The 12,627-nt window shown below is 38.6% G+C and overlaps 1 protein-coding gene across 10 annotated transcripts in view; it reads right to left on the bottom strand.

Annotated features, from left to right (window-relative positions):
- Nucleotides 1-12,627, bottom strand: part of PABIR3 (PABIR family member 3) — a 417,014-nt gene that overhangs the window by 361,506 nt on the left and 42,881 nt on the right. For 3 of the 10 annotated variants that reach the window (XM_058441500.1, XM_058441502.1, XM_058441504.1), the window contains 6 exons: nucleotides 7,863-7,906; nucleotides 7,705-7,759; nucleotides 5,645-5,737; nucleotides 5,149-5,237; nucleotides 3,875-3,936; nucleotides 199-295 (listed from right to left, as the gene is read on the bottom strand). In XM_058441500.1, coding sequence (XP_058297483.1) covers nucleotides 199-295; nucleotides 3,875-3,936; nucleotides 5,149-5,237; nucleotides 5,645-5,737; nucleotides 7,705-7,759; nucleotides 7,863-7,906 — 440 coding nt within the window. Of the gene's footprint in view, nucleotides 1-198; nucleotides 296-3,874; nucleotides 3,937-5,148; nucleotides 5,238-5,644; nucleotides 5,738-7,704; nucleotides 7,760-7,862; nucleotides 7,907-12,627 lie in introns of those variants that run through there. The other 7 variants (XM_058441503.1, XM_058441501.1, XM_058441505.1 and 4 more) reach the window with 4 other exon arrangements.

Below are 12,627 nucleotides of genomic sequence, written 5' to 3'. Positions count from 1 at the left end.
AAAAAAAAAAAAAAAAGAAAAGAAAAAAAAGAAAAAAAATAACTCAAGTTTATAGTATCCATTTGGAATATTAGTTTTAAAACTTCTAAGAACAGTTAATAATGTACCATACTTCTGAATATGTACAATAGCCAAAGTAGACTTCAAAACGAAGCAAAAATGATCAATGAATGTTTAAAATCTCATGCTAATACTCACCACATATTATTTTCTGACAGTTGGGAAGTATCAGAAGAAAGCATGTTGGTTGTGCCTTGGAAAATCTTTTTTGGTTGATATTGAAATGCCATTTCACCTATGACAATACAGCAGATCAAGGTAGATATGTTTTATTTAACATGTTTATTATGATTTTAATTGCAAAAGTAATACTTATTCACTGCAATTAATTTATAAAATACAGAAAAGCACAAAGAAAACAATTTTAAGTAACCATCATCCAGACATAACCATTCTTTAGTAATTTCTGAATATGTTGTATACACAATTGTTTTTTAAATAAAATTGGGTTTGTACCATATATGTTTTTAGATTTACTTTTTGTTTTCAATGATTATAATTTTCTTATATTATTAACTAAATTCTGTAAGATGATATTATTATTATTATTATTATTATTATTATTATTATTTTGAGAAGAAGTCACTCTGTCACCCAGGCTGGAGTGCAGTGGCATGATCTGGGCTCACTTCAACCTCCGCCTCCCAGGTTCCAGCGATCCTCGTGCCTCAGCCTCCAGAGTAGCTGGGATTACAGGTGCAAACCACCACGCCCAGCTATTTTTTATATTTTTAGTAGAGACGGGGTTTCACCATGTTGGCCAGGCTGGTCTCAAATTCCTGGCCTCAGGTGATCCACCCACCTTGGCCTCCCAAAATGCTGGGATTACAGGCGTGAGCCACTGTGCCCGGCCCTACAAGATGACTTGATATAGCTATGTAGTAAGGCTGTTTAATGAGTTTAATGTCATTCCTTATTTTAAAACTTTAGGTTGTTGCTATCTTTATTTTGCTAAATGTACACAACGAACTAAATAGGTAAGTTCTTTTACAGCACACAATAAACAAAATAATTGTATCTTTAGAGATTAAGGTAGAACATCTAATCTCAAAAAAAAAACAACTGCATTTCTGTAATCTTTGCCTTGAAGTAAATGTTAAAATCTGCACAGTGTTTCACATTCATATGATAATCATTTCTGGACCTGAGCAAAACTGATATTCAAGCCCATAACTTCTATTTGAATGATAAAACCCTAAAGTCACCATTAAGATATTGCATAGACCTTCCACAGAAGTGTAATCATGGCTCATAAAGTTTAAAAGAAGTCTGGTGTCCCGTGCCTTGCCAGATTGCACTTATGTCACTATAGAAAAACTACTCAGCTCTCCTTTTTGGTTTAACATTGAAAACATGACAAATCAAAACAAATTCCTTATAAAAGAAAATTAGATCTTTCTTTGCTAAAACCAGCATTACTCGTCAAACGGTTATTTATAGCTGCCCAATTTCTGCAGTATTCCGATGTGAAGGCTTATTTGCTCTCGCTTATTCCTTTTTTTTTTTTTCCAGACAGAGTCTTACTCTAATGTCCAGGCTGGAGTGCAGTGGTGTGATCTCGGCTCACTGCAACTTCTGCCTCCTCGATTCAGGCGATTCTCTTGCCTCAGTCTCCTGAGTAGCTGGGATTACAGGCACACACCACTACCTTCGGCTAATTTTTGTATTTTTAGTAGAGACAGGGTTTTGTCATGTTGGCCAGGCTGGTTGAATTCCTGACCTCAAGTCATCCGCCCTCCTCGGCCTCCCAAAGTGCTGGGATTACAGGCATGAGCCACTGTGCCCGGCCCATGCTCTCGCTTATTCCTAATGGAAGTCACTGCTGCTTCTCACCATAAAATATGACTTCATATGCTTTGGAGACTCTAATCTTGATCTCACTTCACATAATCCTCATTCTTTTTAGTTCCTCCTGCCCCCTGCCTCAGGACCTCTCTTTTATTTTTATGCTACCTTTCTCCCACATTTCATTTGTATTAATGGGGTCCAAATAGGACATAGTTCGTTGTTTCCCAAATGAATATGCATATTCCAAAATATATGAATAAATTTCAATTTCTGTTTATCTGTTATTGTATCTGGCCAAAAATGGCCAAATGAATTTTCAGCACATTTGTATAGGGCATGCTTTGGAGGGTGCAGTATGACTTAAAATATGGACCAGGTGGTATACACAGAATTCGCTTTGGAGTTCCCTCAGGGACACCTCAAAGAAATAAGGCAGTCGTCTTTCAGAACAGCTGAAAACCAAGTGTGAGACAGGTCACATCTCTGAAGACACTGGGCAGAAACTACATCTTTTATGTTAAAATTGATCTATAAAAATTTTAAATCATAAATTCTAAGAAAACTCCAGATACTTTTCATGTGATAACGTATTTATGTATACATGTCTCAAAAGGAGAACTATTTTAATCTGGTAAAACACTCCTCAATTTAAGCATACTTTATTTTAAATACTCAATTGACCCTCGACTTCTAACAGCTCTTAAACTGCTGATATATTTGAATATTTTTTCAACACTAGCCCGAATTTCACAGCACAGGTAAAAGACCCTTAAGCTTAGTGACTGAAGCATCTTCATAAAACAATGTGCTTACTTTGGAAAATAGTATTTTCCAGAATTTATCTAGCCCTTAATCTTAGAATACAAAAAGTACATGCTGAGTTAGTTATGTTGTTAGGAAGACTGCCATTAATTAATCCAAAATATACAAAGAACATTAAAGCATATTTCAGTTTCTCTCCTCTTCTTGTTCTTCTTACTCCTCTTTCTTATCTTAATAGATATTTCACAATACACATTTTTAAGTTTAATCTCCTTTCCTATTCACCCATTTCCCCTCCCCACTGTAGTTAAAAATTGTACTAAATATACAGGCTTATGCTTGCAATCTCAGCACTTCGGGAGGCCGAGGTGGGCAGATCACCTGAGGTCAGGAGTTCCATAACAGCCTGGCCAACATGGTGAAACCCTGTCTCTATTAAAAATACAAAAAAATTAGCCGGGCATGGTGGCAGGCACCTGTAATCCCAGCTACTGTTGAGGCTGAGGCAGGAGAATCACTTGAACCCGGGAGGAGGGAGTTGCAGTGAGCCAAGATTGCGCCACTGCACTCCAGCCTGGGTGACAGAGCAAGACTCTGTCTCAAGAAAATTAAAAAAAAAAAAAAAAAAAAAAAAGGAAGAAGAGCATAATTTAGTGAGGTACCATTGAGAAGTGGGATCCAGGATTGTAGGAGTTTTTAAAAAACACATCTGTTCTTTCCACTGCCCTTTTATTACTGAGTAGGTGGGTCACTTTCCATATATTTAACCAAAAATAACTCCCATAAAGAAACTAAACACCAAAGAACATACACCTTCATATATATTTTTAGTGTTGTAAATGGATCTAATTTGTGTCAACTTATTCATATGATAGCAATGTGTGTGTGTGGCAGTGAGGCAGGGGTTGACATTCAGTAAAATACTTGATGACTGACTCACTCTATTTGTTCATTCATTCATTTATTCTCTACATTGTTTTAGAAAGTAATGAAGATAGCTAGCGTGGTGAATTATATTGAAAATCATAATAGCCAACTAAATTGGAATTACATTTCTCAATTCACATTTATATAGCATTTTAGAGTTTTCAAAATGTCCTTATACATATTTCTAGTTGCATAAAATGAAAGGCCTCTAATAGCTTATTAAATATATTTTAAATAAATAAAGCCTTTAAAAATACATTTTTGCATAACATTTGATTTTAGATATTTTATAAAATAACTTAAAGTTATATTTATTTCTACTGGTAGATAAAAGTACCTTTTCTTTTTAATGGTCCAAGGATACTTGGTCTAATAATGTTGGTAGGATTTTGACTTCTTCTAAAATAAAATCATCATGATCATTATAAGAAATATTTTTATATTTTTATATTTTAAGTCAGCAATGACTATTTCATTATAACAGATCTAAGGACATACACAAAAACGGGACTCTGTGTAGGACATAGCATTACATCATTTTACTGCTTTTCTTTGTTTTTATTTTTATTTTTTTTCTGAGACGGAGTTTGGCTCTTGTCACCCAGGCTGGAGTGCAGTGGCACGATTTAAGCTCATTGCAGCCTCCGCCTCCTGGGTTCAAGTGATTCTCCTGCCTCAGCCTCCCAAGTAGCTGGGATTACAGGCATGCACCACTGCACTCGGCTAATTTTGTATTTTTTTAGTAGAGACAGGGTTTCACCATGTTGGCCAGGCTGGTCTGAAACTCCTGACCTTAGGTGATCTGCCCGCCTTGGCCTCCAAAAGTGTTGGGATTACAGGTGTGAGCCACCATGCTTGGCCATTTTACTGCTTTTCTTTACATATGGGTAAAAACTGGAATGCCTTAGGAGCAAACTATCTTCTAATTCTCAAAGATTCAGGATTTTGAATCCTAGAGTCTACAAAAACCTACATCCCTGGCTGGGATTTGCCTTGAATGAAGGTGAGAATCACGGATTAAGTTGTTTAAAGTTCTAGAGATAGCTCTGATCCTTATTAACAAACTTGGTTAGAGAAAGATTATGTATTAGCAGGGTGAAGGAATTACTAAATTATTCTTATGTTCTTAGTCACCTGACTTTTTCAATATACAAAATGATAAACTGAAACAGTGACTTTTTTTTTTTTTTTTGAGATGGAGTTTTGCTCTTGTTGCCCAGGCTGGAGTGCAATGGCGCGATCTCGGCTCACCGCAACCTCCACCTCCTGGGTTCAAGCGATTCTCCTGCCTCAGCCTCCCGAGTAGCTGGGATTACAGACATGCGCCACCATGCCCGGCTATTTTTGTATTTTTAGTAGAGACGGGGTTTCTCCATGTTGCTCAGGCTGATCTTGAACTTCCTACCTCAGGTGATCCACCCGCCTCGGCCTCCCAAAGTGCTGGGATTACAGGCATGAGCCACCATGCCTGGCCAAAACAATGACATTTTAATTTCCGTAAAAAGAAGTCACTTCTTTGGTTAGCACAAAACTTGGAGCTATAGTTTCTTTTAAGTTTCTATAATTCTTATTTTATAAGCAATTTGGTATTTTCATATAACATAAACTTACATGATGCATTGTTGCATAGGACTGGGAATAGGACTTGAAGGCGAACCAGTGCAACTCACACAAGTTTGTAATGATGGAGAGAAACACTGCTAAAATCAAATTGGAACAGAGGTTTTAAAACTGCCACTTTTCTCAGAAAGCAGATCACTGGTTTCCTAGGGAGGGGCAGGGATGGTAGGGAGGGAGACTGGGGTACAAAAGATCATTAGGAAATTGTTTTGAGTGTGGGAACTGTTCAATATCTTGATTATGGTTGTGGCTACAGGATTGTACACAATTACCAAAATTAATCTAACCCTATGCTTTAAAGTTGGTGAATTTTATTACATGTAAGTAATACTTGAAGAAATGAAAAAGAAGGGGAAAATGTTAGTTAGAATCAGATGTACTGTGACAAAATATATCCCCCAAAAGATTTGTGTTGGTGACCATTAATGTTCCTAAATATTTCCTAAATATTTCAAGAGACATAGACTTTTAGGTACTCCTTTCTTACCTTCCCAGTCTTCTTGATGGAAGAAGCCATTGAGGATACTGGAGTTAAATCAATGCACTTTAGAGAGGATGATTTCTGTAAGCCGTTGTCATTCTGTGTAAGCAGAAAGCAGTGTACAATTGTAGCACCAATTGCTTATTAACCAAACACTTGAGATACCTGTTGCACAGGGAAGTGAGTCCTTACTACTGAGTCACTGGCTGCACAATGGTGAAGAGCTCTCGTCATCCTAAAGCAATCAGGGAACCCAAAATTCACTTCAATAAGCAAAGGCACCCTTTTCCCTTTTGGGGATGAGGGCTATATGGTGATTGAGGGGCTTCCCAACATGCCAGAAAGTCCTAGAATGTGAGTACTCAATACTATAAACACAAATCCTGAATTTAAGCTCTTCTCTTTGGCTTTGACCTGTGCTTTGTTATTGAAAACTATAATGCTACATCCAGGAAAGGACCAAAAAGGTTTTGGCTAGAACTTAGAAGCAAATGAGACATCAGGAATAACTACATTTATGGAAATTGTCTCTAGATTTTACATAGACAAAATCAGTACTTCATAATTCAGGATTTTAAAATCTGCCCTTTTCTTTCTAAAACAAGCCAAGTGTGTATTACATGTGCCCTTCCTCTTCCTAACACACTTACGATTCTCTTACTCATCCATGTCAATACCTAAAGTAATTATAAAGGACTCCAGCAGTATCGATCAATTGCATTAGCACCAAAACATGAAAAGTGACAGGCTCCAGAGATTATCTACTCATTCTCTCGGACCTACTCCAGAATCAGGGATAACTGCTCATGTAAGGTACTCAGGGCTCAAAGGAAAATAAGATGCCATTGCTTCTATTGATGATCCATTTCCATATCGAATAACCTCCAAATCTGAAGATTGACATTAGTCAGAATCTCTCCTATTCAATTTTCAGCTCAGTACTTGTTTTGTCACTATCTGAGATGTCCATAGAAAAGAACACCGCATATCATTCAGCTACCACAACTAGGTAACCACGGTGTGCACACAGACATTTAAAAATGTTAACAAGAGATGAAACTAAATTCTAAGTATGTTTAAATTAAAAGTTTTATATTAAAATGTTAGTGGGAGAATGTGTTACAGGCTGATATGGTGTGGCTGTGTCCCCATTCAAATCTCATCTTGAACTGTAATCCCCATAATCCCCACGTGTTGTGGGAAGAACCTGGTGGGTGGTAATTGAATCATGGGGGCAAATTCCCCAATGCTGTTCTTGTGATAGTGAGTGAGTTCTCACGAGATTTGATGGCTTTATAAGCATCTGGAATTTCCCCTGCTGGCACTCATTCTGTCGCCTGCCACCCTGTGAAGAGGTGCCTTCTGCCATAATCGTAAGTTTGCTGAGGCCTCCCCAGCCATGCGGAACTGTGAGTCAATTAAACCTCTTTCCTTTATAAATTATCCAGTCTTGGGTATTTCCTTATAGCAATGTGAGAACGGACTAATACACAGGCATAAAAATGCAATATTTTTCTAGTAAGTCTATTGTCTGTGGTTTAAGACTCCTAATATATAGTTCATAAATTATGGAGAAAGGAGTGAAATCATTTATTGTTTTGTTATCTAAGCACTTTAACTAGTGCAACTGAACTCTTTTTATGCCTACTAGGACAGAGAAGAAACTGGTCCACAACAGCTATGGTTTTGTGTCACAAAACTGTTTACTTTGAACCCCACTTTCAAATAATGATAGCTATTTTTATGAGTAAATCATGAAGTATTTCTCAAGAACAATCAAGGGCTAGGCGCAATGGCTCAAGCCTGTAATCCTAGCATTTTGGGAGGCTGAGGCAGGAGGATCCATTGAGCTCAGGAGTTCAAGACCAGCCTGGACAACATAGTGAGACCTTGTCTCAAAAAAAAAAATTAAAAAGAGCACTCAAAAATTATTTATGCAACAGATACAATTTTTGTTTCAAACTAGAGCTTAGATTTCTAGAAATTACAGCAAAACTAGATATGCCAACACTGCAAGTCAGTAAAAATTTGAAATTTCCTACAAAACTGAAGTTATAGTATCATACCAGTTTCAAGCCTTCTTCCCAAGATTGACTTATTTGTATCACAGTTTGTAGCTTCCTACAAAAGAAAAGAAATCAAAACTGCAGTTTGCCTATCTGAAAGAAAAGATATAATTAAATATACAAATTATCAGAATAGTAATTCAAAGTACAGTACTCACCATTCATACATTGTTTCTCTATTTATTAAATCCATGGCTTCTTCCTGTAAAGGTAGGAAAATGAGAATAAACTGGATACCCAGTTCCTATGGTTTTATAAAATTTGATTTCATTTGGATGCACCATTATTTTTATTCACTAGGCTATAGAAGAACTAGAGAATAAATAAATCTCTAAACAAGTATCTGGTTCTCTACCCTTTATTGCTTCACAAATTATCACACCAAAGATCTATTACTTATGCATTATAGTACATCAGATATGCAGGAACTGATTAGATGAAAAACTTTGTAGTTTTCTTTATTCAAAAGCAAAAACATTAAGCATTCAAAATTATACAGTTTTCCCTGAACTTTTTAAAGGTCTACTAGGACAGAGAAGAAACTAGTCCACAATAGCTATGGATGGCCATTAATACTATGATATTAATAAAAATTACTCACAGTACACAGACAACAAATTAAATGTCTATCAGGATAAGTTTGCTTAAGTAAATGATGAGACAAACATAATTTAAATCTAGTCATTGGCATCAAAAACCAACTATTACATATTAAATGGGAGACAAATGGATCCTATTTATGTAAAATTGTAAAAGAGGTGCTCAGAAAGATGTTCACCAGAAACTTAACTGTGGTTATCAATGAGTAGTGAGATCTGGAGTAATGTGTTCTTTCTTTATTATTTGACTTTTTATTAATATGCAAGTATCATTTTCACATAGGTAGTTTTTTTTTTTAATAACCCACCTACAGAAAGACATTCATGTTCATGGATTGGGACAATATTTAGATGACAATTCTACCCAAAGTGATCAACAGATGCAATGCGCCCCTTACCAAAGTCCCAATAACATTTTTTACAGAAACAGAAAAGCTCATCTGAAAATTCATATGGAATATCAAAGGACCCCAAATAGCCAAAGCAGTCTTTGAAAAGACGAACAAAGCTGGAGGATTCATACTTTCTGATTTCAAAACTTCTTACAAAACTATATAGTCAAAACAGTGTAGTTCTGGCATAAGAACAGATGCATACCAACACTTTGTGAGGCCGAGGCAGGCGGATCACCTGAGGTTGGGAGTTCGAGACCAGCCTGGCCAACATGGTGAAACCTCGTCTCTACCAAAAATATAAAATGTAGCCAGGTGTGGTGGCACACGCCTGTAATCCCAGCTACTCAGGAGGCTGAGGCACAAGAATTGCTTGAACCCTGGAGGCAAAGGTTGCAGTGAGCTGAAATTGCACTACTGTACTCCAGCCTGAATGACAGAGCAACATTCTGTCTCAAAAAAAAAAAAAAAAAGAACATGTATATAGCAATGGAACAGAATAGAGCGCACAGAAATAAGCCTTCACATAATATATGGTCAAATGGTTTTCAACAGTGATGTCAGGACCATTCAATGGGGAAAGGACAATCTTTTCAACAAATGATGTTGAGAAAACCAGAGCTCTACATGCAAAAGAATGAAGTTGAACCCTTTTTCTTTTACCCTATGTAAAAATTCACTCAAAATGAATTAAAGACTTTAACTTACAAGATAAAACTCTAAATCTCTTAGAAGATAACATAAGGTTACATCTTCATGACACTGGATTTCACAATGATTTCTTGGATATGATACCAAAGGCACAGGCAACAAGAGAAAAAAAAACAGATAAACTGGTCTTCATCAAAATTAAAAAAACTTTTTTTTTTTTTTTTTTGAGATGGAGTCTCACTCTGTTGGCCAGGCTGGAGTGCAATGGCGTGATCTCGGCTCCTGCAACCTCTGCCTCCCGGGTTCAAGCTATTCTCCTGTCTCAGCCTCCTGAGTAGCTGGGATTACAGGAGCATGCCACCAGGCCCGGCTAATTTTTGTATTTTTAATAGAGACAGGGTTTCACGTGTTGGTCAGGCTGGTCTTGAACTCCTGACCTTGTGATCCACCCGTCTCGGCCTCCCAAAGTGCTGGGATTACAGGTGTGAGCCACGGCACCCGGCCAAATTAATGCTTTTTTTTTTGAGAAGGAGTTTTGCTCCTGTTGCCCAGGCTGGAGCACAATGGCACAATCTCGGCTCACTGCAACCTCCGCCTCCTAGGTTCAAGGGATTCTCCTGCCTCAGCCTCCTGAGCAGCTGGGATTACAGGCACCCGCCACCACACCCAGCTAATTTTTGTATGTTTAGTAGAGATGGGGGTTTCACCATGTTGGCCAGGCTGGTTTCGAACTCCTGACCTCAGGTGATGAACCTGCCTCAGCCTCCCAAAGTGCTGGGATTACAGGCGTAAGCCACTGTCCCTGGCCTTTTTTTTGAGATGGAGTCTCGCTCTGTTGCCCAGGCTGGAATGCAATAGCGCGATCTCGGCTCACTGCAAGCTCCACCTCCCGGGTTCATGCCATTCTCCTGACTCAGCCTCCTGAGTAGCTGGGACTACAGGTGCCCACCACCACACCCAGATAATTTTTTGTATTTTTAGTAGAGACGGGGTTTCACCATGTTAGCCAGGATGGTCTTGATCTCCTGACCTCATGATCCGCCCACCTCGGCCTCCCAAAGTGCTGGGATTACAGGTGTGAGCCACCGCATCCAGAGAAATTAAAAAAACTTTTGTGCATCAAATGACACTATCAAGAGAGTGAAAAGACAACTGGATAATTGGAGAAGATATCTGCAAATCATATATCTGAAAAGGAATGAATATCCAAAATATATACAGAACTCCTACAACACAGCGACAACAAAAACCAACCCAATTAAAATATGAGTAAAGAGACTGAATGTTTCAAATGACCAAAAAGCACATGAAAAGATGCTCAACATCATTTGTCATTATGGAAATGCAAACCAAAACCACAATGAGATGCCACTTTACCCCCATTAGTATAGTTATTTTTTTGTTGTTTTTATATATTTTTTGAGACAGGATCTCACTCTGTCACGCAGGCTGGAGTGCAGTGGTGCAATCTCAGCTCACTGAAACCTCTGCCTCCCAGGTTTAAGTGATTCTCATGTCTCAGCTTCCTAAGTAACTGGGATTTTTTTGTGTATGTGTGACAGAGTCTCACTCTGTTGCCCAGGCTGGAGAGCAGTGACACAATCTCGGCTCAGTACAACCTCTGCCTCCCAGGTTCAAGCGATTCTCTTGCCTCAGCTTCCCGAGTAGCTGGAATTACAGGTACATGCCACCACACCCAGTTAATTTTTGTATTTTTAGTAGAGATGGGGTTTCACCATGTTGGCCAGCTGGTCTCAAACTCTTGACCTCAGATGATCCACCCACCTCAGCCTCCCAAAGTGCTGGGATTACAGGCATGAGCCACTGCACCCGGCTAAATTTTTTAATTTTCTAAAAACATCATTTCATCCTTATCTCATCCTTTTTTATATTTCTACTTTATATATATTCTATGATTCACATGATATAATAGCACAGTGGTATATGTCCAAAATGTATAAGTAAATGCAGTATACCTATGTTGGAGGCATGTACTCAAACATTTTCTCCTGATGTGATGTGTGATCAAGAGTTTAAAGATTTTTGTCTATAGTATAAGTAATACATGTTTGGGGTAGTCCATAATAGAAGAGTGGTGTGAGTTGTGTGAAAGAATTAAAATTTGGCCACACACAGTGGCTCATGTCTGTAATCCCAGCACTTTGGGAAGCCAAGGCAGGAGGAATCCTTGAGCTCACGAGTTCGAGATCAGCCTGGGTTACATAACAAGACCTCATCTCTACTAAAAGAAAAAAAAAAAATTAGCCGGGCACATGTAGTACACATGTCAGTAGACCTAGTTACTCAGGAGGCTGAAGTGGGAGGATCTCTTGAGCCTGGCAGATTGAGGCTGCAGTGAGCCACAGTTGTGTCACTGCACTCCAGCCTGGCAACAATATAAGACTCTGTCTCAATAAATAAATAAGTAAATACATAAATAAATATTTGACCTAGTCCTTCAAAGATGTATAAAATATGAACAAGCAGTGAGTAGAGGGAAGGGTATTCCAAGCAGAAGAACCCATATGAACAAAAGTTTAGGAGAGCGAAAAAATACAACAGATTTGGAGACAGTGAGACTACCTTGGCTGAAACTGAGTTTGTGCTACAAAGTAATGAGAGAGAAAACAGGAGCGGTAAGACAGCGCCAGATTTACAGGTTCTTAAATAATCAAAAAGTTTGATTTTAAAGAATTTGGGCAAAATCACGTCGTTGTCAGGACCACAGGCTTTGGAGACAAACAGAACTGAGTCAAATCCCAGCTCTATAACCTACTACCTGTGCAAACTTAGGCAGGTAACGTCACTTGAGCGTCAGTTTCGTCATCCATATGAAGATGACGGTAAGAATGAGGATGATGAGGTGGCTGTACAGTTCTCATCACACTGCCTGGCAAACAGCTCAGTGCTTAACACAAATTAGCTATTTTTATTATTATTCAATAGGTAATGGGAAGCCATTGTGACATTTTGTATGGGGGGAAGAAAGTGAAAATGATGTTTTTTTAAAAAAAAGTTGGCCAGGCGCAGTGGCTCGTGCCTGTAATCCCAGAACTTTGGGAGGCCGAGGTGGGTGGATCATGAGGTCAGGAGATCAAGACCATCCTGGCTAACACGGTGAAACCCCGTCTCTACTAAAATTAGCTGGATGTGGTGGCGGGTGCCTGTAGTCCCAGCTACATGGGAGGCTGAGGCAGGAGAATGGTATGAACCCGGAAGGCAGAGGTTGCAGTGAGCCGAGATCGTGCCACTGCACTCCAGCCTGGGTGACAGAGTGAGAC

Source organism: Hylobates moloch, unplaced genomic scaffold, assembly GCF_009828535.3.
Source record: "Hylobates moloch isolate HMO894 unplaced genomic scaffold, HMol_V3 SCAFFOLD_7, whole genome shotgun sequence".
NCBI lineage: Eukaryota > Metazoa > Chordata > Mammalia > Primates > Hylobatidae > Hylobates > Hylobates moloch.
Note: the sequence above shows the minus strand (reverse complement) of the source record. Positions and strands in the feature narration are given on the sequence as shown.